We start from the raw sequence: 27,545 nt of genomic DNA on the forward strand, positions 1-27,545 counted from the left end.
TACCCGCAGCGAAAAAGAAGAAACCACTAGGACAGTGGAGGGTGGAGGAAAAAAAAAAAAAAGCGGAGCAACTACTCCTGTTTACAACCACATAATGGAGTCCAAATGGCCAAATACGATTCGCAAGCGTATATTATTTACTGGATTTACGCTTTGTGTTGTTTTGGGTGAGTGTTGAAGCCCCGCTTGGGTTAAATTTCCATTTGTAAACGTTTGAGTTCATTATTTTAGGTGGGATCTCAGGTTAGCAGGCTAGCAGCGTTTACACCTCTATTCCCAATCCTTTAAGAGTTAACACGCCTTTCTTCAGCCTCGTAAGCGAGAAACTATCTTTAACACTGCCTGGATTTTTTTTTTTTAAACTGGGATATGGGTTAGAGACTCCACCGTATGTGAGAGACAGTGTTACAGAAAATGCAGTCTGTTAAATTCACTAAAACCTGAATGGAGATTGGCACAGGATGGTGGCTGCCGCCCCTGGCCGCGTCGTCCTGCGGAAGGTGAAGGTGGGTTCAGGCGTGGAAAGTAGCGATGCTAACCAGCTGTTTAGCTGAAATAAGAGTCCCTGGGTGTTTTAAGACCTATGCCGATTTGATTTAAATGTTCTAGTAAGGCAGGAGATATTTAAAAGTGTGCGCTGTCGTACATGTAACCAGAATTTAAAGTAAAGCCGTTTAAACGCTGATTTCTGAATAGAGCTTTTGTTAGGCGTGTGTCTCAACGGTATTTACGTGTCACCTGTGAAATGTCGTCTACCAATAGAGCTACCAATCAATTCTTATTTTATTTACATAATCGAACAGCACACTAAGACAGTTTTTAATCTGCATGCAGGTGGACTAGCACAGCATCCAGCCCCCGCGATAACGTCTCATTTCGTCGTTTGCTAACCGTATTTTGACCCAGATAACGAAGTATGTTGGGTACTAAACACTGTGTACTTAATGGTACACGTAGCATCACAACGGCGGGGACATGATTTTTGCGCGAAGTTTCGCTTTGGATTGCCAGATTTGCGTCACTATTTTTTTTTTTTGCTTTTGGCAGGAAGCACAATAGTGGCTTCGTGTTGTAACTACGTGTTACTGCAGCTGCCTGCAAGTTGGTGAGAGGCACGGACTGAAATGACCAGGGGCCCTCTATCTATTCAGGCACAGGGTATATGTGCCCTCGCACAGTTTGGTCGCATAGTAATATAAAAAGCTGTGAACTACAGCACGAACTTGCATTCATTACTTTGGCTAAGCCGTTTTGTGCTATACATTTAGCAGCTCAAAATGTGCATCTTAAGAAGGAAAACATACACTTTAATCTAATTTATCTGTAGTTAATTTTTTAAAACATTTTTAACATCCTGAACATTGGAAAAATTATATTTGCATTCAATTTGAGTAGTTTTAACAGTATGTGTTAGGAAAGTGTTGACTGTAATCCACAATTTAGTGTGTATACTCAAATCAAATCAAATCACTTTTTATTGTCACATCACATGTGCAGGCACACTGGCACAGCACATGCGAGTGAAATTCTTGTGTGCGAGCCCCACAAGCAACAGAGATGTGCAAACACAACAACACAAACGAGCAAAATACAAGAATGGCCAACCTGAAACTAATAAATATATGTACAATATATAATAGTGTATGCATTTCTGGATGTGTATACTAAATATTTTCCTACGTGTGTGTGTGTGTGTGTGTGTGTGTGTGTGTGTATACACATTTTTACATACACATTTTTACAAATTAAATAGTAAAAAAATAAAATAAAATAATAATAATAATAATAAAATATATAAAATATACAGAGTTGAATATGTGCAAAACAAGTGGCATTTATATACAGTGTGGAGTGCATAATGTTGAATACTTCATCCAGGTCTGAATGTGAAAGTATCAGTTTTTCTCTCAAGATAGTTCTTATTTGGAGAAAACAAGACCAAACAGTGTGGAGCTGAGAGGGATGTTGTTTGGGGTTTAACTGATTTAAGAAAATGCACCGTCCAACATTTCACATGATGAGACAGTTTAAAACAAGTTTTTATGATCAGCAGGTTTCATGGGAATTTAGATCGGTGATGTGGGTGTAGTAAAACTAAATAAATGACAAATGACATAAGACCTACAATTGAACCTTATGGTGTACCATGAGTTGCATATTCTTATTAGATAATTTTTTGGGGTTTTTTTTTTTCCCCAAGAGATAAAAATGAAACCAAGTGGTTTGTCCGTGATCCCAACCCATCTATTAAAATCCTAGAATCTGTTGTATTGAAAACTGCTCTTATGTCTAAAAAGATATAGTGGCCTTTTATGTTGTTTAAAAGAAGGTGTTTGGTTACCTCGAGGAACCTCTTTTCTGTGCTGTGTAGAGCTCAAAAACCCTATTGAAATTTCTCCAAACTGCCATTTAGGCACACAAATGCTAAAGTGGGTTGAAACCACTGTTTCTCAAACTTTTGATGAAGGATGAAGAACTGAAGGATTGTATCTAACAGTTAACATCACTGAGACAGCACCTAGGGTTTTAGGATCACCAGGTCTCACGGATATATCCTAATGTTGTTGGTGTTGCATTGAAAGAAGAAGTAATAAGAATAAGTAAATGTGGCAGTGAAACTTAATAAAAGTGACCAGCTGGAAGCATAAAAACAGAAAACACCATAGGACCTAAAATCGAACCTTGTGGTACACCACAGTTAATGTGAGCTGCAGATGTGTGAAGCTTTTCAAAAGAACTGAATCTCTGTAATTTGTGATTAAAGTTAAGAAATTGGTCCGAAGTTATTAAGAACTGAAGGATTAAGATTTAGTTTGTTTAAAAGATGCTTGACCACACTATATTGAAAAAGCAATGTATAAAGAGCGGTTAATAATCGATAAAACAATGATTTAATAAGGTTTGTGAAGAAAAATGTTGAACATGTCTCTGCCATCTAATATTTAAAAAGGCAGAAACAGTTTAAAACGGCAGCTTTTAGGATGACTAGGTCAAAGTATGTCTTTAATGCTGGTGTACAACTGAAAGAAGAAGTTCTAGGTTCACAAATAGAAAATTACACCACCTAAAAATTGAACCTTGTGGTAAAGCACAGAAAGTATGAAGTGCAGATTATGGAGAGCAACCTTTTTTAAAAAGATAAATTCTAAACTCAAACACTAGCAGGTTATCTTCTGCATAATCCAGCTGTTTTTCTTTCTTTCTTTCTTTCTTTTCTGTAGTTTAGTTTATTTTTTTCACTTCAAATTACATTTAAATCATCGTTAGATCACTCGGCTTTTACAGGCTCAACATGATCTGGCATTTTAGAAAGGATGTGCATGAAATTGCAAATTAGCCGGCTCAGCAGTTGACAGTCACTTTATTTGATTTTGGACAGGATGTTTCTGTGAAGTGAGATTAAGAGCAGAAATCACAAACAGTTTTGCCAACCTTAAAAACAACTTTTAAAACTGTTTCCTGAAATTTGAAGACGGAAAACAGTGTTCTGCTTTGAATCACAGATATCATCTGACAAATACTTCCTTTCGTTTTATAAATTATTGTGAGATTGCCTCAGCAGTGTGCTGACTATATGCTGCTCTAAGAGTTGCTTTTGTTTTTGAAGCACGGTGTTTCCCCGAGTCTAAATCTGAGACTTGGATCTAATGTCTGCAAGAGGCCGAGGCTACTTATTGCTCTGTTGCTTTTATACCTTGGCCTGCTAGCTCTTCTGATTACAAGATGTGGAAGTCACGTATCTCTGTTTGCTAATACTTGTGTGGCTCGATTTGTATATTCATAGTTCTATCAAAACCTTTCAAGGTGGCAAAAAGGTGAATGTACTGCCAAACATTTCCTACTCATAGCTGCTATGGTAAGGTTATTAATCATCAAGCTGTGCAGTCAGTGTTTGACATTTATCACACAGCCTTTTAAAGAACATTTGTTGCATTTATTTGTCTCCAATGTGTCCAGTATTGCACTGCAGTCTTGTTTCTACAATTTATAGTGTAAAAAATGGTTCTGATTTGGTGTTGAAGGTTGTGCAGTTAGTCAGGGTCACATTTGGGTATCTATTTTCTCAGCTATAAGAACAATCAGATTGAGTATCACATTATCTGATGCAGGTTGCAATGTTAACTTGAATTTAACAGATAATCTAATCTGGTCTGAGCAGTTTAGGTTTAAAATTGGCACCAGGTGCGACATTTTCACTAAATCATTGTAATAATTATGATCAAAATAAAAAGTGCTTTCATTAGCTCTGTGTTCATCGCTCTCTAAGAAGTCATACCGGCCTAGAGAACAGTTGGCAATAATCTGGCAATCAACCATTTGCTTGGGAAAAATGTGTGTTCTGCAATTGGTTGCTGGAGGTTGAAATCAATCACAAAGCAGGTGTTGCAACAGAAATTTCCCTGTGGTTGCACCTGGTCACTAGCAGATTGCCACAGTCACCGACAGGTCGATGAGTTACACGCAAGTCATCAACTTGTGTGCAAATATTTGTCAGCTACTAGCCGAGCGCTAGTATGACTTGAGAAAGTGCAATCCAAAGCCGGAAATGGTGAACACTGACTTAAAAAACCAGAAAAACAAAAACAAAGTAGTGCCTTATTGCCGTAGTCATTTCAAAAGATGGAACTTTTTGCCATGTAGTTTCACTATGTCTCAGAGGGTATTCTTGGCGAGTGTTTGCAGACAAGTCTGCATACCAACCACTCACCTGCTGGTTGGTTATACCTTTTGGAGCTGGCATTGCACCTTTTTTTTTTTTTTTTTTTTTTTTTAGGGGGGGTTAATGTGCTGTGTTACGCTGCGGCCACTGCAGCTAGGTTGAAGACACAAGTGTACGATTGTGTTGGTTTTTATTGTATTCCAGTACAAGAGCTTAGAGATGTACATATATACAAAGGGAGATGTTACAACTGTGGAAAAACCTTGCAAAAGAATACTCGGCAAAGTCTCGCGGACCTACGTTTACACCAGAAAATCTCTGAAAATTAATCAGTCTTTTTGTAGGATGTTTTTGGCTAAAAGTCTGAAACTTCAGTCTCTTTATTTGCAGCTTCAGTGCTGCGTTTTACAGTTTAAAAAATATTCTTTATATGTCTTTGTCTTATATCTTTATCTTTGTTCCTTTGATAATGTCTAAATGAAGCAGGCTCTGTCACGAGAGTCATGTGACTCTTGTGACAGCGCCTGAAGCAGGAAGCCTGGTTTAGCAGAGACTGCTGATAATCACCATTGTGATACCTTTTAGGTTGTTTCCGAGCAGAGAAAGCCCGTGTTGCTCAGTTGTACGTCTCTCTTTACATTATGCACAACATCAAACACCAAGTTGCCTTTGATGCAGCCATAAATATGGGAATTGAGGATTCTGGATAAATGAGCAGAGCTGTAAAACCATCCGTCTGTTTTTCCGGTTACATTAAAATAGTTTGAGCCTGACACGGACTAAAATCTGTGTCAGGCTTGTCTCGCTGCCTGTGACCTCACTTCAGTTGTTTATTTAGTGCTCTGACTCATACATATGTGTTTTCCCACACAGAGGCCAGCTAAGAGCAAGCAAGAAGTACTAAAACAACGTCCAGCTCTACAGGACAAGCGTGAGGAAGTTTAGAAGGGTTCAAAGATCAGTGGCATGAATGGGTTAGACCGTAATTTATGATTTTGGGGCATGCTCACAGTAATCGTTACTACCACTGCAGGGTTTGGACAAAATCTTTTTAATTAGGGACACTTGAATATTTTAATTCAGTGAAATTAAAATTTAATAGGGACACATGTTTCTTTTTCTTATGTGTATGTGTTGTGCCCTTTGTGTTGGGGGAAGCAAAAGAAATCTTAATTTAAAAAAAACCCAAACCCTTCAGCTCAGCACAGTTTAATTCAGGTTTAAGAATTTAAGAATATTGACTGATACAGACGTTTGGCTGACGAAGTTGTCCGCCCTGTTTGATCAATGGTGCCATCTGTGCTAATACCAATCTAAGTTTTTACATATATATGTGTCATGATGTCAAAGAAACTATTTTAACAACTTCAAACAAAGCAAAATATTTTACAAACTGTGAAAGAAAACATTCCCTGCTAGAAGTGGTAACAACACTTAATTCACTACTTGAGGCAAAAACACCATTGGAGTAAAACCAGGCCGCAGAGGATGAGAAAACTAAAATGCTTGACTCAGCTGAGCACTCCCTAGCTGGACTCCAAATGACAGGAAAAGCAAACAGAGGATTAAAATTACTGATGCAGATGGTAACGAGAATAAGAATAATAATGATTAAAAAAAACCCTGGGATAGTTTTAGCAGTACTGCTGCTCTATAATGTTGCTGGTGAATGATGAAAAATGCCTCTTGTTTTGTTTACCTTAATAAAGGATGCTTTCTGCAAACGACAGTTACGGAGTTCCTAACCTAAAAACTAAAAAAATATGATGTAATTCTAAGGTGCATTGACCACACTAACTCGTGCAGGTGAAGGAGGCACAGAGGAAATTGGAAACATGATTCAGAGTTACATTAAAGAGATTGAAGACCTTCGGGCAAAACTCCTGGAGGGCGAGGCTATCAGTGAGAATTTGAGGAAGAATCTGTCCCGTGCCTCCAACCGTCAGTCGTTCTATGGAGGGTCCAGCTCCTTTTCCTCCACTCTTCTGGCCCCCGAGAAGGAGACTGCTAACATTATCGAACTCGCTAAGAAAGATCTGGAGAAACTGAAGAAACGAGAAAAGAAGAAAAAGAAAAGCGTCAACAAAGAAGTTCCTGACAATGAGCAAGACAGATTTTGTCCCTTTTTATTAATACTGTGGGACTGCACCAAGCTTCCGATTATTAACTGATGATTAACAAGGCTATTATAGTTAACTAAAACTAAACCTAAAAATTACTTATGAAAAAAAATAATTAAAACTAACTAAAAACCATTTTGGGATCTTGGAAGACTAACTACAAAATAAACCAATAGCCTTTCTGGATTGTATACATGCTGGCCGTGGTGTTGGTTTAACCCCGAACCCTTGCTGCTTTGTGTGCTTACACTTGTTGTTTTGTGTTCACAAACAGTCACAAGACCCACGTCTGCGATCGAGATACACGCTGATCCTGAGGTGATAGTACAGAACGGTACCACGGGGATTCTTCGATGCACCTTTAGGTCCAGCGAAGTGGTCAGCTCGGCCACCACGGTGACCTGGAACTTTCAGTCGAGTCATCCCGACAGTCAGTACTACAAATCTCCATACGTGGTAAGTCCCCGCTGGTTGTGTCAGCTCTGGGAAGATTTCCCACAGTTTTTAAGGATGTTTTCCTGCGATTGTTTTATCTGTCGTGACACAAGAAGAACGGATTCGGCTGTTCCCTGAGGGATGGGTGAGAGCACATTGTTATGATTTGGTTTCAGTAGGCTTTCAGTTTAAGCGCCAGCCTTTTTTTTTTTTTTTTTTTTTTTCTAAAAATATATCAGGTACAGTTATACTCTCTCCATGTACTGTCTTTACATATCTACATATTTGTTTTTATCGAATTTTTCCGTTTGCTTTCATCTGTTTATGTTCTGCTGCTATCTTGCTTGAGCATCGTAATTGGATCCCGTGGTATGCTTTCATTTTTCTCTTTAGTTCTTATAGCACTTTGTCGACTTAAATCTCTTTGTAGACTTTAGTTTTCAGCTACATATTTTTCCTACAGTGTTATTTGTTACTGCTGAGAATTGACTTGTGGTGAGTAGCTTGAACTTATTAGTGTATATTCCTCTAAAACTCTTAAGCAGCTAAAAAAAAAGAAAAGAAAGAGGGATGTTTGTGTGGATCATGTCCTATCTACAAAGGAGTTTTGTTTACAGTCCAGTCAGGCTGCCTGTCTGTCTGCTGTGATCTGACTCATGCATATATAATGACATAGCTGAAGGGCCTTTAATTTGCAGAGCAGTCATGGCAGAACACATACACGCAGTCTACACTTGGAGCATGTTGTAACATCGAGCTGTGTATCTTAAAACATCAATCTCTCTGACGTTTCAGACCCATCATTTGCAGAATAAATACTTCTCTTCCTACAGAAATGATGCTTGTCCAAAAAAAACACCAAAAAGCTAAGATAAGGGAAAGCTGCTCAGTGAAGGAAAAAGGCTGTGCAGCAGTAATGTTGAAAAAAAAAAGGTCTTTCTAGTACCTCAGATATTCTGTGATTAATCCAAATTAGAGCTGGGCGATATGAGATTTTTTCATATCACGATATGTTTTTTTCATTTCAGGCGATAACGATATCTATCACGATATGAGCCAAATAACTATATTTGTAAGATTTAAATGTGCCGTTGCTCACAAGTAAAATGTGAAATAATCAGCAGCTTGTTTTTAAATATTTATTTCCCATAATAAATTCAACAGGGTAGATGTACTTAAGGAACATGAGACTTTTTCAGATAAATAAAGGCAAATATTGCAAACTACACAAAAGGCAGCCGCTAAAGCGTTTAAGTTTCAAAATAGAACAAACGAAACAGACTAAATTGTCAATTCCACTTAGAAACAAAATATTAATTCTAAAAATAAATCTTAGTTTGTTTTACAGAAGAACAGACAAAACTGACTAACTTTTGTCAATATCAAATAAACTGAGAACTAAAAGGAAATTCTCAATCTCTCCTTGTTGTATAGTTTAGCTTTTCAAACAGTTTTAACAGTTACTTTAGTCTGACAAAAGCCGAATGACGAATTAGCGCTTCCAGTCAGAGACTGAGGCTACGTCCACACGTACACGGGTATTTTTGAAAACGGAGATTTTCCGTTTTCGTTTTAAAAAATAATCCCGTCCACACATAAAGGCAGAAATGAAGGAAAACGCTGCTATGAACATGCCAAAGCAGCAGGTGGAGCTAGATGGGAGGCGCCACAGGAGCCTCCGGACTAAGACCACCAGGTACCGGAACAGCTTCTTCCCCACAGCTGTCAGACTCCTGAACTCTGCCTCCTGACCCACGTTAAACTCATGGACTGAACATACACACACCCACAATGGACAAGATTGTACCCTCAAACACAATAATAACATGGACTGAACCACCACTCACAACCACTAGCACTTTATATAGCCTCTGTAGAAACTATCTACACCCTCACTTATCTTAACTGCACTACTGTATAGCTCTGTGTAAATAATCATTCTGTACATTCGATAATTTTTAATCCTACAACTGTTTACAACTTGCATAGTTCCCATTTCTGTATAGCTGTATATCCCAGATTCTGTAAAGTTATTTATTTCATATTCTGTATAGTTTTTCATATTTATATCCTGTTCATATCCTGTACATAGCTTGTACTCACTACAGCCTGTACATACTTATAGTTATAGAATATTCACAACATACTTCATACCGTGTACATTATAACATACCATAATAGACCCATTTCTGTAATATACTCACATATCTATATTATTGCTAATATATATTGTAATATATCTATATCACTAAAGCACTTCTGGATGGATGCAAACTGCATTTCGTTGCCCTGTACCTGTGCATGTGCAATGACAATAAAGTTGAATTCTATTCTATTCTATTCTATTTCTAACCGTGCAGAAATGTTGGCCAATCAGAAGTCTAGAAGCCTCGGTGGGAAAAAGTAAACAAAGCTGGGGCATAGAAGCAGAACCGAGTCGTATGTGTGGAGGGACAGTAACTGTGTGTATATGTAAGCATTTAAACACTGCAGAGAGTAGAATTAACACTAACAGTATTGTAGAAATAACGTGGCGCACAGTGTGACGCATGCACCAGTTTATTGTATTTCCAGACTTGCTTTCGGCACAATTTACAGTGCACGCTACTCTGTTTCTTGAAATAGCCGAAATACCTTCAAACTACGGAACCTCTATGGCTCTTCCGTTCGACAATCTCTCCGGCATTGGAACCATCATCTGTTTTCTCTTCGGTCACGCTCGGTTGATTTTTCTAGTCGGCACACTCATTTCCTCCATTACCCGCTGGCTGCTTCCCAAACAAACACACGTGCGGCTTGGCACTTGTGCTGTACGTAACAAGTCACGTGACGTGACGCTGCGGCTGTGATTGGTTCGGCTCTGCGCTACTGAATTTGGATCGGCTGACCTTTTTTTTTTTTTTTTTTTCTTTCTTCAAGAGGACAAGAGCGGCGAGGTCTATCGCGATAGCTTAATTTCTCTATCGAGTAAAAGTTATATCGCGATACATATCGTTATCGTTCTATCACCCAGCTCTAATCCAAATGTCAAAATTGTCCAACATACTAAGCAACTGTTGTCATTAGAGATGGCAGGATACCAAAAATTTGTAGTTGGTGCATGCGTTTCAAATTCTACGCATTTCAGTACAAAAAAAAACTAATCAAGAGTGACCTACTTTCCCTGTAAACATCTGCAGGGCCGTCTTTGAGCTGCCTAGACAGGTTTGAGGTGTTCCCTCCTTTTGTTTAAGACATTGTGCAGTGAAAGAGGTTCAAAGTTGGCTTGAGACCCAAACTTGACATTAGTGAGCAGCTAGGAAAACAAAGGGGACATGCAGGAAACGGTCCAGGGCGTCAACCAATAAGATTTTAAATTTAATTAGGCTACATTAGTTTTGGCTTTCGGTGATTTATAAAAACAAAATTGCTGGGATAACATGATCATTTTCTTGCTTTCATTTTGACTACAAAGGAGAGCCTTTAATCATCGACTTCCATCCAGAGAAGAAGTTGTCAATCAGTACTGTCTAATGTTGCATTACTAACCCTTAAAAAATCTGAAATGAGCTGCAAGACAAATTGAAGCTACAGCTACAGTAACACAGCTTTCACCATTACTGATTGGTACAAATAATTACATTACAAGTTATTTAGTAGTTTAATGTTGGATTTTAATTACATTAATGCTATTTTTTGTTGCATTTATGTTTATAGAACTACAAGAATTAAAACTGGTTTACTGCTTTAATTATTACTAATAAAACTGAATAATTGTTAGCATATTTAATCCTTTATAGTTTGACAACAATATGAAAGCCACTTCAAGTTCTGTCTGTTTTTCTACAAAAGAATCAAATTATCTGACATCAACTTGAGAGAATTCTTTATTTATTTATTGTTGTGTTAATTTTTGAAGGTAAAGAAAAAACCTCAGCCATAATAAAGAAAAGGAAAACTGCAAAACAAAATTTGGGATTGCAGTAAAGAAGAAAATCTAGTTGAGTTGTGGCAAAAAAAGCCTTGTTTTTGTATGATGTGTCATGTCATCGTGACTGAGCCAAGGCCAAAGACCAGAGAAACAAATGACAGAGGAAAAACTCCCGTCTATGTTATAATCGTAGTAGCAGCAGCAATAGGTTCAGTAAGTTCAGTATCATCATACAATTCACATACATGATGCTTGATGTCCTGTCAGTTCCACGTAGCACAGTGTGGCTGCAGTGAAGACTGTTCAGTGTGTAGGTGTCTTATGGCAGCTGTTGTTCCAGTATACAGGAATAATAGTCACAGCCAGGAAACCAGTTTGTTTGACCTCTTTGTTTACTAAATTATGGAAATTATCTATTAATTTATCTATGTCAAATATAAGAACAATATTGCTGCAGTGTCTGCAGTGTCCAAAAAAAGTCATTTTATTTAGCACATATGAACACCTTAGATGTTGACCAAAGTGCTGGACGATGAGTAAAACCCAATACAAAAAATAAAAGGACAAAAAAAGAATAAAAATTATAATTTTAATAAATACAAATAGAGTACAAATATAAAACGATGGTAAGAAAGCAGTAAATATTAGAGATTTTTGTTCAAGTAATTGTCAAAAGAATGTATTATTATTGTTTTTAGTACCTGGAGATTTGTTTTTTGGTTTTTAATTATTGTACACTTTATTGCATTTTGTCTACATGTCTGTTCTTTTACTTAATCTAGCATTACTGTACTTTTATACATTTTATTTAATAGTAAAAGTCCATGTTACAGTATTGCTTGGTCTGTTTTTGCTATTCGAAAACAAGTACATTTAATCGCATTGAGGGGAGAAAAATGTGGGATTGTTTGATCAATAAAATCAGGTCATTTTAGCCCGTTGCTCGGTGGTTGCTAGAGAACACGGCTGATCTAGATGAGAACCTTCAGGGGTCGGAGATGTCCCCATTTATACATGAGTACATTTTCACCAGCATTTCCTTCCTTTTTGTAGATTTTCTACTTTACAAGTGGGAGAGGATTCCCAGGGTCAGAGGAGTTCAAAGACCGCGTGCAGTTTATCGGGGACATCAACAAGAGGGACGTCTCGATACAGCTGAGCCCAACTTATTTCAGCGACAACGGCACGTTTTTCTGTGACGTGAAGAACCCCCCAGATGTGATGGGGACGCAGGCTCGAACCGAGCTCAGGGTCGTGCTGAAAGGTGAGTTTTTGTCAGATTTACATTGAAATTAATGCACCAGAGTTAAATGTTGGAAATGTAGAAAATTAATAAAAAGAAAAATCAGTGACAGGTTGAGTTAGTGTGGCTGGGAAAGATGTCTTTCTAAATGCCTCCTGCTACTCTGCGGCCTTGAACAGACACTCGTCAGTTGTTTTCACCCACTCAGCAGGGCTCTGCTCACACACATGCTGATTGGATGGCGAGAAAACACAGTGTAGCACAGTGTGAGCCTCTGCGCACTATCGCTTGTGTTTCCAGGCAAAGAGGGGACTTTTCTTTTTCACTAGCCAATCAAACATGATGGACTGGATCGTGGCCATCTTAACCACAGTGTGTCGATTGCACCACCTGTAACAAGTTAAATCCTGGACTACTTAATGGTTTATCTAGGAATGCTGTTGCGACATGCTTTTGTACTACTTGCAGTTCAAACCGGATTAACTGCAAACTTTCTTTGAATCTCCTGTTAGGCATCTGTAAACATTAGATCCATATCGCCCAAATTCAAAAGATAAATGAAAGACTGTCAAGAATAAAAGTGCTACTCTGCCTGCTGGCACTAAACAGCACACAGTGACTTATTTAGCTGCAAAAATGCTTTTCTTTTTTCTTATGGGCTCACATTTATTCCCTCGCATGCCATAAAAAAATCCCTTATTACACGTTACAATTGAGCATTATGTTACAGTGTTGTGTGTTCATATTAGATGTGGGTAAAGTTATGATTAATTAAAAAAAACAACAACGGAGAAACAATGTTTGGCGACAAGCTCGTTAGAGATTTATTGATGCCATCCTGTTACAGGAAAAGGACGTTACCTTTGGTCTTTCGTGAGAGCAGGTTTCCACTTGCATTGGCATTTTTGTGCATTGCAAAAAGGGGCACACACATACTGTTTTTATATGCTGTGTGAGTGATGGACTAAACCCGTTCACTATGTCCCTCGACAGATATTTGTGTTATTCTCTCTCATATTCCTGATCAAACTGATTTGTAAAGTTGCAATTGCCAATCAGGAATGAAAAATGCAATCATTTTCTGGCTTTACCCCATAATTCACCAGGTTTTTGAGGCCCTTCACGCAACTTTAAATCACACCAGGAGTATTTTAGCCTCTAGAGTGCATTGCGCCTTTTATGGACTGCTCAAATCACAGAATTTTGACCACAAGAACTGTGATTTCATCACCGAGTGGGTGTGACCACTCTGTTCCCTGCCAGAGAGATAGTATTTGGGTAACTGGGCAACAAACATTATCCATATAGCCCCGAAAGCAGCAACAGGTCCACGGCCTGATTGTCTGCTCTGTCTAATAAACTGCATGTACCTCAGCATATCTCTGAATCTTGTTGTGACTAGGTCTGTCAGCCAGGGTTCACATTGTAGTAATCTGAGGTGGAAAATTGCACTAAAATAAAAGCCTTTAATGTTGCATATACAATTTTCCATTATCTTTGGCACATCAATGGGCCAAATCCTGTAAAAGAAAAACAAAAGGAAAATAAAGGAAACTATAAAAAGTTGTAGGAGAAGTAGATCAGACGTACATTTTTATGATTAAAATGATCACAACGGTACATTTACATACATAGCTGAGGTAATAAATGACTCCATTTGATCAGTTAAAGGTGAAATTCATTAAAGGTACAAAATAAACACATCAAATATCATCAGTTAATGAGAAAAGACTAATAAATGCAAGCTATTCAAGCACATATGGCAAATCACTGCACAACCACTGTTTGTGTTCACTCAGCTGAAGACCACATGTGCATGTGATGGCTTGTCTGCTTTACATGTGGCTGCACCTTTTCGCAGGTTGAGGTTTTTCTTTGTACCAAACATCTGTATCTAGGAAGCAATAAAGAGTCTAAATAGAGCATGTGTGTTGTACTCGACTATGTTTTAGCCGCAGTTTCTTTTGGCTCTCACAATGAGCTGCCTTGGTATTGTTCCAGCTTTTGTTGCTCAGCTTTCAGTGATACACCCAGCTGTGTTCTTGGTTTCCAGGCCTGGGGGTTCAAGTTTTGTGCTTTATTTATGGTAGCATAACTGTATTTATACATGATGAAGGAACCGAGTCAGCCTTGTGCTCACAATCTTATTTTTGTATTCTGAAATCTACTTTTTACTTTGAAATTATTATTCGCACAATTCTGTTTATCTTCACACGCTTTGGCTCTAACAAAGAGCTGCCTTAGTGTGGTTCCAGCTTTTAATACTACTGGATACTCAGGTTTAAGCACCACTCCCATCTGTGATGTTAATTTCCAGGAATGGGGTTTAAAAGTGTTTTATTTATAGTAGCGTAGCTTTATTTACAGTGACTGGGTGATGTGGGTCTTTCACATGAAGTCTAATTTGTTTTAGTTTGGAGGACATTCTGAAATCCATTATCAAACTAAGTAAGATGAAACTCTTTTGTTGTGTTTGCGTGTGTAATATCCGTACATTTCACAATGTTGGGCAGTTTTGTCATAATCTGTGAGTAATTAGTCCAACATTTTTGGAAACTCTGGACCACTTTAAAACATTACAAAATAGTCTGTTAGTTGACTCAAGACTTTTGCACGGTCCCGCAGAGCTGTTGGCCCTGCGCGTCGAAAGAAGCCAGTTGAGATGTTTCGGGTATTTGGTTAGGATGGCTCCTGGGTGCCTCCCAAGCATGCCCAACTGGGAGGAGACCCTGGGGTAGACCCAGTACCCGCTAGTGAGATGCCCTGAGAAAGCCTCAGAATCCCCCAGGATGAAATGTTAGGTGTGGCTGGGAATGTCTGGAATATCATGGATGGGTGGACTGATCCTGAATGTTCTTCATTGTGTGTGTTTTTTTTTTTTTTTTTTTTTGTTTGTTTGTTTTTCCCCAGAGTCTTATTCGCAGAACAACACCACGCTTATAGTTGCAGGAGTTTGTGGTGCTTTATTGGTGCTTGTGCTGATTGCTGTGGCGGCCTGCATTGTCATGAGGGTACTTCACAACCGCCATGATTACGAAGGGTAAGTGAGCCGTTCAACTTTACGCTGTTCCAGATTACCGATGACCTCAACTACAGTGAAGCTGCAAAATTTTCAAAAGTTTAAAAACTATATTCAGAACCTAAAAGTAGCTTCACTCTCAACGCCAACGTTATGCAATTATAAGCTGAACGCACATTTAATAAATGTAACACATATGTACACGTGATAAAACAACTATTTGGTGATGCACTCATATATATCCAGACATAGTCGCAGTCAAACTCTTGTTAGTTTATTTATTTTTGTTCTTAGCAGCTTTAAGCTCCATATTTATATTATAGATATAAAAATATAAAGATACATCATAAAGAGCAATAAAGTTTTTGAAGTTGGTAAATACTGAATACTACAATTATATGATTTACACCTTTATATCTGTACTAGTAGTTTCACTATAAGTGTGACACTATCATTATATTTAAGTATGAAATATTGATCTTGTGTGAGCGATGCACACGTGATAATGATGTACATTTTTCTGACTCGCCAATTCTACTAAGATTTTTTTTTTCCAGTAAAATTAATTTCGTTCTCAATGTGACTCAGTTACTGCAATTACTTTTATCAGTTTTCTACAGAAAGTAGTTAATAGTGAATTTTGTGTGTTATTTAGTTATTTATTTACCGTTATGAACCCAGATCCATGCAGGGTCTGCAGGTGTTCATAAATACAGTTTAGACAGTATTAAAGTTTAACATTTCTAAAAGATTTGAGAATATTTTGTCTTGTGTGCCGCAGACAGTGGTTTCACCTGTAAAATCCTTTATATCTACAGCTGTATGAGATGTTTTAAATCCATAAAGTAAGTGCTTCATCCGCACATCCTGTAACAATAATGATAAACAGCAAGTGGTATTTTAATTGATAGCTAGCAACGAGAATATGTTAACGTTAATCTCCTGTGAATACAGAAAAATACCCCTACTGACTGACTGAATTATAACTGAATTATAATTGGGTTGTTTTCTTTGGTTATTTGTGTCTGTTGATAGTAACTTTACCTGATTTGTTTGATGTTTAATGCTCACATTATGTATTCATTATACTGATGTAAAAATAATACTTGATGCTGTTAAAATGAAAGGTAAGTTAAACAGATGATACTGGTTTCCTGAATCATTGTTTTGTTTTCAGTAATATTTCACTTGAGAGGTTGGTTTTTTTTCCCGTTAGACCCTCTGTATAGCTCTAACACTTTACAGTATCTGGTGTTTGGTGGGTACTAATTATTAACACGTTTGTTTTTAAAAAAGTGTCCACTCCAGACTTTGCATGCCTGAGGTATTTTTGACCACGTCTACCTCGCATGCCATAGAAACTCTTTCTTCATCTGAGGTATAAACAAAAGAGCCACAAATCTGAGAGATGTCCCTCTTGTCCACCAGGAAGGTGTCAATGAGAGGCCCTGTCTTTTGAGAATTGGCCCACATTTTTAAAAGGTTTGAACACTAAAGGTTGCAAAGCAGAAGCTGCACTCGCTGAGAGGTCTCTCTTGTCAATGCAGCTGCAAATTTCTTGTTGATAGTTTTGTGCTCAACCTTGAAATTTGTGGAGCCATGCCAGTGCTAATGCTTTGTGTGGAAACAGTTCTACTTCAGGCACCAGCACTTGCTTCTGACTGAGTAAGAAAGAAAAATCTGGCACCTTCTGCTTGGCTGCTGAGTGGGTTGAGCCTGTGAGCTGAGCTAACAGGGATCTGTGGGGTGGCTGTTTTCACTGGTGCCAGTCATTTTTTTTCCCCTCCATTAAATTGTATTAACACCACTAACTTCACAGCAACACCTTCTACAAGCATGTTGAGCTTGTTGCCATTTAATCTAGACATTGTCGTTTAATGCATTTATATGTAATTAAGTAACCTGGTCAATGTCTCTTTTAGGCAGATTTACTGTCTTTAGAACAGCTTAATGTTTAATGTTAGACAGGATTAATGTAGAGCCATTAACCTGCTATGATACCTACACTAACCTATCCGATCATCCTGACCCTCATTTACATGGAATAAAGAATACTTTTAATTAATTGCCGATGTACGTAACATATATTAGCTGAGAAGATAAAACGTTAATTCTTTAATTCACTTTTTTGACTATTTTATAAATAGGACAAGCTAGAGGCAGCCTAGTCTCCAGGCCGATGGAAACCATTTAAACATGTAACCAGGTTATTTAACTGTGTAGAACTTTTATCCATCGTTTGCCACTAACATACAAAACTAAACGGTGTCTTTCTCATCTGCTTCAGTGAGACTAACCCATCGTCAGCTTTTCCCCCCTCATGAAACATGTTTATTTGACAACAGTATTTACAGATTTTTATTTATTTATTTTTGGGCAGTGTTCAGTCATCTTAATGGGCTGAAATTTTGGCCTCTCATTGTTCATTTAGCATTCATGTTGTTATTTTCAGGTAAACTGCCTCTCTCCCCTGTTGCCTTTACTAGAGTTGCACTGATTGGCTGCTTGACTTAAGATTTACAACCCTTAGACTGAGAAATTAAATTGGATCAAATAAGCATTGATTCAAGCACAAACGGATTGGCATTTTATTGTTTTGTCTGTTCTATATGTTATAAAATAAAATTTAAATTGAATATTTGTTGAGAGGTTTGCTTGAGCTACTGATTAAAATCAAAAATATTTGGTTTTCTCTTCATACTGAGGAAGAAATAATAAAACTTAGTATAAACATTTAGATTTATAATCTTTTGTTGATGTATTAACTGATCAATCAGTCTTTGCTTTTATGTGATTAACTGTCATTAATTAAGATATCATTACAATAGAAGAGCATCTAATGACTGGTTATGTTATATGTTTGCACTAACTTTTTGTAAAAGTATTATTAATTACTAATATTTATCCATAATTTAGATGAGTATATACTCTAAATCAAGTAATTCAGATGCGGTACAGTAAGATAAACAATGGAGAATGTTAATAAACCTTATTGGGTTAATTTCCATTGTTGTACTTCTGCTCTACATATTAAAACAGTTGAATCAGTGGCTATATTTGTTGCCCTGCTCATTACATTACATTCAGCAATACTGGTAGTTTTAGTGTTGAATGTTGGAAAATAGTACATATTTGTACAGTTTTCTAGAGCCAAAGCACAGACCTTCAGATTTCTAGAAAACAGTTTTAATTAGTTAAATAAAAAATTAATTTTATTGAGCCAAGAACCTAATCCGTAAGCCCTCAAGTGGAATAAATTCAGTATCAGAGAAATCACCAGGCTTCACATTCAGATTATAAACCACATATTACAAATGATAATGTAATATAAGATCTCCCACATGGTCACACTGGGGAAAACTGGTCGGAGACGTGCAGTGACCCAAATTATTGCAGCTCTGTGCAGTGAACTTGCAGTCTCGTTGACCTCCTGGAAAGAGATTTGCAAAGACACTAGTTGGACTCATCAGTGCAAACTTACTTTGCTTGATTGCGATGGGTTGGCAAGCGGTCTGCATTTATAAATTAGATGACAGTAATTTGCAAACCTTTGCTAATCTGCCTGAAAGCAACTGCAGTCCGTTTGAGTCTGATCACAATTGTTTGGAGACCAGTTCTCCTACAGATGAGCTGTGCAGTTGGCTTGCGACTGTAATTGTTCCAACTGCTTGCAGCTGGTTCAATGCAATCACTAAGCAACTATGAATATTTTTGTAGTCAAATTTTCAGTCCTGTTTTTTTTCATACTAGTGTGACTGAGCCACAATTATTACCTTGTTGTTGTTGTAAAAAAAATTCAAAACCAAAAAGGGAAAAAATGCAACTATCACACAGATAAAACTAAAACAGCTAAACTGTTATGGGTGGAGATGGAGATAAGGTTTATCTATAAAATTAAAGAAGCTAAATTATATTACACTATGAATTAAGTACAAAATTATAAACTGTAACCTTTGTGCTAAAGAATCAGTCATAAAAATATTCATCAAAATATCTTAATTTGGATTTTATTTGATTGCAAATGTGCTTCCAAAATTGCACACCCACCAATCTGATATGGTCTAAATCCCATCGGTGCACCTCCAGTCGGCGCTCAGCTGCAGCATTTCATGTTCTCATGTCTCATGATTTTGTTTTTGTCTTGTCCATTATTTGTGTTCGTCTCACTTTGACTGTGCACCAATGATTGCTCGACTCCGTTACACCTAAACTAGCTGTACGTCCTTGGAAAGCGTGAACTCTCAGGCTCCGCAGCCTCGAAAGAAGGTGGAGTCCAGAGTGGAGGGCTCCAGATCTACCAGTCCCTCGGGTCCGCTACAGGTATGAGTTGGGGGACGAAGGGAAGGAGCAAAAAACCAGTGGCTGCCTCTGTTTTACTGGAAGGTGGTCACATTTATGTGGACAACGTATCCAAATACAACTGAAAAAAACTTTTTATCCGTCCGTAATATTTAGTTCTGATTTTATATGAATTTTATTTGGTATGTAATCTTATTTTCAGTTGTTTCCATTCATGTTTTTTATTGTTTGGCCAAAAAAACAACCTAAAAAAGGGACCCTCAAAGCGCTTTACAATACCACTATTCATTCACTCTCACATTCACACACTGCTGGTGGAGGCAAGCTACAGTTATAGCCACAGCTGCCCTGGGGCAGACTGACAGAAGCGAGGCTGCCATATCGCACCATCGGCCCTTCTGGCCATCACCAGTAGGCAACGGGTGAAGTGTCTTGCCCAAGGACACAACGACCGAGACTGTCTGAGCCGGGGCTCGAACCGGCAACCTTCCGATTACAAGGCGAACTCCCAACTCTTGAGCCACGATTGCCCCAAATGCTATTGTTAGTTTACTTTTTTAGACATGAACAGTTATTTATCAGGTGTTGCATTTCTTGTGTTTAGCTAATAGACTGAAATTTTCTCATGTGTGTTCTCCCTTTATTGATATTTCTCTGATTTATCAGCTGAATAATTGATCTGTTTTAGCAAATCAAACAGTCAACTCACCCTGAGAAATCTTCAGTGGGCTGTCTTAATACGACAGAGAGCAGAACCAATCTTCAAACCTGCGAGTGAATTTTGCTTGAAATGAAACAAAACAACAAATTGGATTTGATTTCTAAAGTGCGAGTGAAAGGCGTCAGAATAATTTAACAAAAACTGAAAAATGTAGATAAAATGGAAAAAAGGTGAAGGACAGTTATTTACAGACTATAGAGTCCCCCACCCAGTGGTCACAGTGAGAATTTATTTATTTATTTTTAATCTTAGGGCAGATTTTGACTATTTATTGTTTTTAGTGAAGTGTTTCCTCTAAATAATACATGAAGGCGGAAATTTTTTTTAGTTTCTGCTATATTTAAATGTGAAATCTCCTTTCATCAAAATCACTTATCCATGATAATAAGTAATATTAGAAAAATCAGTGTCAAGCACAACTTTTACATTCGTCTTAAGGCCAGCATGTCATCGGTTTTATCCTGATCAGCCAACCAACACTCAACAATTTTAGGTTTACTGTCCAAAAAAACCCCTTATTTTCTCAGTAATAGTTATGTTTGTTATTATTATTTTTTATTTTTATTTTAAAAAGAAGACTAGACTATCCCACACAGACACGGGACTGCTGTTCAGTTTTCGAGTCTCTTAAAGCGTGGGGTGTTTTTGGCTTTGTTTTGGGGGTTTTTCCCTTTAAATTGATGTTTTGATAACTTTTGCTCTACTTTGCAGTACTATTTTTAACCCTCACAATAACGTTTGCATTTCCTGTGACCCGTGCAGAGCCGTTTTTATGATACAGTATCGTGTATTGTGCAGCACACGTTCCCAACTTGCGGCTGCGCGGGCACCGGTCTGCACCATTTATATTTAGAAAGAGAAACAGAGGAGCTGGTTCACCAGCTTTCTCACTGAAAGACGCTGTCCCTGTAATTATGACTGCACCCACGGGATGACACAGCTGTCTCTGCGGCTGTAGTCACGGCTGTCACACTCTCACTACACTGTACTGTATAGTCTGCGTGCAGTGATGATCCCGTGGAAGTCCTGCACTTTTGTGGTGTATTGGTCACGCTTCTCTTTAGGAAGCACCCAAGGCTCTAAATCTCAATCACGGCAAGTCTGAACGATTACCACGGCCAGCTGTAGCTTGCCCCTTAAAATCATCTTAAATGCAGTAAGATGAGATAAAATATTCAGCATCTATCCCAGAAGTTTGGAAACTATTGTATCACAGCTAAAGCCTATCAACCGAATACAGGTATCAAAACATGAGGTGCTAAAGAGTTCCTCTTCCTGTCTTTGTGAGACACATGTTAAATACTTGTATATCGAGTGACACTCCATATTTTGGCAGTGTAATGTTACTATTATCATTATTACTGTATAACCAGTGCCAAAGCTGTTAATAGGAGTGGGAAGGAAATGTGGAAAAAAACTAATGTAAGCCACTTTTCAGAGGCCCTGTAATTGCTAAGTAATTATCCAAATATGGACTAATTATCTAAGCCTTTTTATCTGTGTGTATGTGTTGCCCTTACATCTCCACAGCTAAGCACTAATTAAGTCAAACTATAAGAAGCTGTTGTCTCCCAGTCAGAAGCTCCATTTAAAAAAACAAACAAACAAACAAAGAAAAACCACCTAGGTTTCTGACTTTGGGCTTCTTTAATCACCCATGTGCGTAAAGTGATATAAAGGTTGCCGTTTATTATTTGCTTCTTTCTGTATCTACTTGTGTCATTGGCTGACTGTGTTTCTTTCCTGCTCTGCATCTCATTTGTCCTCCAGGGCCCGGTGATATACGCCCAGTTGGATCACTCAGGCAGCAAAAACTCCTTCCATAAGATGGAGCCCGTGGTCTATGCTGACATTCGTAAAAACTGAAGAGGAACCGGGGACCAAATAAAGGAAAAAAAAAAAAGTAAACAAAAATCCAGTAAAATATGAGACCTCTCTATCAGCTGCTCTTGGGAAGGGTGGGGATATCTCAACAGGGACACAAGTGGTGCAGTTTCTCTCTCTCTCTCTCTCTCTCTCTCTCTATTTCTCTCTCTTTAAAATTTTGTCCTCTGAAAGCATGATGATATTATACGATAAAGTAATGTCTCCATGTGCTTTGTTGTAAAAACAAAAGAGAAAAAAAAGCTATGAAAACACTCAAAGTCGATGTTCCACCACTCCGTTCCACCAAAACTGTTCTCCAAAAAAAACCAGGGGCACACATAAAAACGAGAAAGCCTTCGGTCATCATTCCAAGTATTATTTGTTTGTTTTGTTTTTGTTCTTGTAGCTTTGTGCCCCCCCCCCCCCCCCCCCCCCCCCCCGTCCCCGTCCCCCCATTAAAGGTTTAGCAGGCTGTTGCACCAACTCAACAGTCCTACTTAAGATGCTCACACCTGAACCGAGTGAGCCCCGTTTAATAAAACGAGGCGAAACAAAAAACATTGGTGCGTTAAACTGTTTCTTCCAGAGAGAAGAGACGTTATAAAGCAGATATTTGAACGATACTCTCACTGTTTGTCTTACATCGCCTTCTCATTCATTGATCACTTCTGCCGAAACTTTGGTGCTTTTTATTGGCCGGTGAGACTGGTCTGAAACTGTACAAACAGCAACATCAGTAAAGATCAAAGAAAATCTACCAACGTCAAAACCTCAAGTTACATTTTTTTGTTAGAAACGGCAGACTGTAGTCGTCACAAAGTTGCACCTGTGCTCTTGTCTGATCCAAACTGTGCCGCATTTAGATCAATGTAAAGAGATGTAGTGTGGTCCAAGTGTGTGCTCACAGTGTTAAAAGTCCCATTAATGAGCCGGGCAGACGCTCCACCGTTTTATTCTCCTTTGTTTACGGGCTTCTGATCTCTGCGCGTCTCTGTCATCCTGAAAACCCGATTGGTTCATCAACAAGTCAGAGTTCAGACTGGGCAAGTTTTTCCTGTTCTGATGGGCCACTGTGTCACATTACATGATTATAGAGTCATAAAATCTTTCTACACCTGAGACGATGATGGCACTGAGAAGGAGGTGCTTGTAATTTCCAGGGTAGAAAAAAAAGTAAACACGTGGAGTCAACTGAAGTTGTGTGTATGACACACTATGACTCACTCCTTCAGATAAAATTTGTAACTTCTGTTCACAGAGAACAGCTTGTGCAGCGCTTTTGGACAAATTTCATACTTTTTTAAACTCCCATCTAAACGAGGAAAGAACCCCTGCATTCAGTGATCACTGGAATATTAAAAAGAACGTAATTTGTAGAATTAAAGCACAAATTTTACAAAATGTGAAACTTCAAGCTGCTCAGTCCTGATAGTTAACACAATGATCATCCCAGGGGAACAAAAAAGAAAGTACATTTACCGATATTGTTTCTATGATAAAGAGTAAATATGTCTCCCAGCATAGTGCTGGTAATGCACAGCGTCAGTTTTTGTCAGTTATGCCGCACTGCATGAGATAAAATGACCAAAGTTTGTGCAATGTGTCATCTCAGATTAGAAAGTAATTAGGGGTAATATGTGTTGTCTGAACTCAAACCCAGTCAAATTAAAAAGGAAAAACACTACTTTGAGTAAAAGGATTCAATCTTTAACAGCAGAATGAATGAATGAATGAATATTCTTTATTGTCATTGTCACAGGTACAATGAAATTGAAAGATGAAAGAATAACTTCTGACTGAAACGGCAACATTTTTTTCTCCTGGTGGAAGTTTAGACGTCCTGTAGTGTGAGTGAGCGGTGACCCTTAAAGCGGACTCGACCTGTACTGTAACGTCTGTCTGTCTGCCTTCATATCATCGACTTCGCTAACAGCTGGTGCAACAGTCTGCCGAAGCCACGGCTCCCTCTCCATCGTCTGGCTCTTCCATAGTGATGTTGTTCTGTAGAGGCGAGTGATGTAGATGTAGAATTTTTTTGTTTGTTTGTTTTGTTTTGTTTTTTACACCGCCTTCGGTAACTTTGCATGCAGATATAATGACATCTAAAGAATAACTTTGGTACTGCTCGGCTGGTTTATTTAATTTTTAAGAGCAGAAGCAGCCGTCTGACGTTGGTGTTACTGTGAATGCTTCACTTCTCTGTAAACTCCCGGCATGTCGTTGTGGTACCGGTAAAGACGCCGCATTTAGATTTTCACCTCAGTGGAAAATTCCGTACGTTTAAGTTTCAGTTGCTGTCACTTTTTTTTTTATTTTTCATTGTCCCAGTTTGTGTACATATAAACACATGGACAATGCAACCCAGGTAGATTTATGCGATTTCTTTGTTTTTATTAAAGAGCCATGGGCAGTTTATTTCTTTATGTTGAAATATGCATGTTAGGTTCAATTGAGGTGAAAGATCTCCTTCCTATGAAAACTGGGCGATGTTATTTTGTGCAACAATACACACATTTGCATGCAATTTACTAACATAACACACATTATTATGAGACTATCCGTCCTCTTTTTCTTATTTATGCATAATATAAAGCTCTTTGTCAAACTAATGGGCCAAATATCTAATGCCAACACTTTCCGATTTCAGATGCTTTAAATACATTCCAAAACTTTTGTTTTCTTCCAAAAAGCCAAATTTATGTTGTAATTTCTTTGGTTTTTGTTAACGCGAATATTTGTGTTGCCATCTTGATTCCTTCAGCTTCGTCTTGTGATTCCAAATGCAGTAAAACTCCATGCTGACCAGTGTTTGTATATATTTCTTGCTCCTCGTGTAAGATATAGTGCTGTTATACTGTAACTCATTCCAGTGTGGTATGGCTGTGGATGTCTTTCCTGAGAATGGAAGCGGTTTGCTCGAGAAAGTTGGTGGCATGCTTTGTTTTTCTTACTTAAGTCTTAATTATTTGTCACCAGACACTCTGACATGTGCATAGAGCGCCCGCAAGAAGTGTCGCAACACCAGCCGGTTTAAAGGGCTCCGGCTTAAGTTTCTTCAGCCAACAGTCTGAGCAGAAAACACTAATAAATGTGGCTTGATTAAAAAAGCCTTTAAGTCCATGTTTGTTTGGTGCAGAGGTATCCTGCAGAATAGTTTGGGTAGGCTTCACATTTGCTCTTAAAGCCTAAATCCTTCAAGCCTCCTTTAGATGTTGAGATCCAGAGGAGTTACTCAAGTACGATACTTTTCATTTTATACTGATGAAGGGTCTGTATCTCCTCTGTCTTTTTGCAAAGACAGAAATTTATCAGCAAGGCTGTAAAGCTCATCAAACGCCTGAGACTAAAACGTGTAAGAGAAACCCAACTTTATTGACCTGCTGGGGCCAGTAAATAAAGTTCATTTATTGGAAATGGAGAAGAAATGTTTCCTGTCAGTGTAACTGTCGTTTAATCAGGGTAAAGGCGGCGCTTTGATGTAGAAAATAAGAGGCTCTGCAGAAACGTGGACCTGCAAGGAAGGCTGCCGGTACTGACGATGATTAATCACACTCAGTCACATAGAACCTGACTTGTAAAAATTTATATTCCCCAACTGGTTGGAGAGTGGTTGCCAGGTGCTGCACCACAGCTAATTGCTTTGGGTGCTATTAGATTGCATGGAAGACACCAACTTGCCTGTAACGCTCACTAAGTATTAGTGCAACTAGTGTTTGTCTTCAAAGTAAAAGTTGTGCTTTACTTTTGAAAAGTAAGGCACAACTTTTACTTTGAAGGTGAGCTTTCTCCGTTTTCAGTTTCCGTTGCGCTCGTCAGCTTCTGCACCACTTGGCGCGTACTTGTCGAGCATGTGTAGAGAGTTTGGTGTTTTCTGTGCAGGCTACCGTTGACCACAGCAACCTGTGAGGTTTTTGGTGCAGCGCCATGTGGCTTTCTGCCACCACCCACAGCCAATGAACAGCCAGTTGGAGATTACCTATTTTTCCCTATTGACCAGTGATTACCAGGGGTTACTGACTGGTTGTCGGCTTGTCTGCCCTTTGGAATGTGATAAATAATTTTAAAAGGCTGTTGAAAATGTACATACAATTGTGTGGACTGGATTTAACTTCATCTGTTAGATTTGTGCCTAATTGTGAATGTTTTCTTTGACTTTTGAAAACTAGTGAAGTAGTCTGGTTAGTTACCGGGGAAACCCCCGGGTAAAAACAGCCTAACTCAGGCCGACAACCAAGCCTGTGTTTTCAGGACAGATTTGACAACTGTGGTGAAAGAGGGTTTCCACAAGGAAGGAAGTGTTTGTTAGACCTCTTCAGATGTTTCCGTGTCTGCGCTGACACATAAAAGGGAAATTACTCACATGTTTTGTATATTTATCCCAAATTTGTGAAATCCTCTGACACAGCAGTAAAACTTAATGGGTCATAACCAACTTCAGGCTGAAGAAAACCAGGCTTTGGCCGCTTTGACCCAACTGTGGTTGTGACATCACAGCCAGCAAGCACCGCGATGTCTTCCATCTTTTCCTCTCTGTTTCCTTTTTTCGTTTTTGGGTTGTTTTTTAAAAACACTCTTGTTTGCAGCATGCATTCCAAACCAAAACGAAACATCCGTGTACAAACCGTCAGCTGCTGGTCGCTTTGCTCCTAATTGTGACTCGTTGCAGTGTTTAGTGCCGTTGTAGAAATCGTGATGTAAACTATAAATTATGAAAGATTTCCGATGTGACGGAGCTCGCGCGGTGGCGGCGTTTGGTGTTCTGATTGGACGCGGGTCTTAAAGTGCGTGCTCGGTGTTTATCGATGGTAAATAGTTGTGTGTTATTTGAGAATCGTTTGGTATGTTATGTTGTAAAATCTGCACTATGTCTGGCATAACAAAGACAACAAAATGCCCTGTGATGATGATTATTATTATTATTGTTATTTTCATTCGTCTCTGAATGACTTTGGCCTCTGTTTGTTTACCGTCTTTAAAACTGGAATGTTGTACATTTAGTGCCTTTTACATTTCATCAGCTAACTTGAACATCTGCTCAAAATAGAAATAAGATTCATTTATTTTCCTTTTATTGTATGTATTTTTTTATACACATAATATCGCCTCTGTATCCACTGTTCAAATTTTATATAAAACTTATTCCTGGCCAACTATCCATGTGTTTCTGTTTATTATTATTATTATTATTATTATTATATTATACTCACAAAACTGTCAGATTTCTCTTCCATTACTTTTTTCCCCATGAATATTATGTATGTTGGTTAGTTTT

General features: G+C 38.3%; 1 protein-coding gene across 1 annotated transcript; it reads left to right on the top strand.

Annotated features, from left to right (window-relative positions):
• mpzl1l (myelin protein zero-like 1 like) lies at positions 1-27,426 on the top strand. The gene is made up of 7 exons (XM_086309471.1): positions 1-167; positions 7,055-7,236; positions 12,179-12,389; positions 15,279-15,408; positions 19,602-19,707; positions 22,178-22,310; positions 24,033-27,426. The coding sequence occupies exons 1-6, from the start codon at positions 95-97 to the stop codon at positions 22,271-22,273; spliced, it is 798 nt and encodes a 265-aa protein (XP_086165597.1). The 5' UTR covers positions 1-94; the 3' UTR covers positions 22,274-22,310; positions 24,033-27,426.
• The last annotated feature ends 119 nt before the right edge of the window (positions 27,427-27,545 follow it).

This window comes from Aulonocara sp. 'chitande type north' Nkhata Bay, linkage group LG10 (genome assembly GCF_057382095.1).
Source record: "Aulonocara sp. 'chitande type north' Nkhata Bay isolate Kocher_YH1m ecotype deep benthic linkage group LG10, A_spYH_male_GT1.1, whole genome shotgun sequence".
NCBI lineage: Eukaryota > Metazoa > Chordata > Actinopteri > Cichliformes > Cichlidae > Aulonocara > Aulonocara sp. 'chitande type north' Nkhata Bay.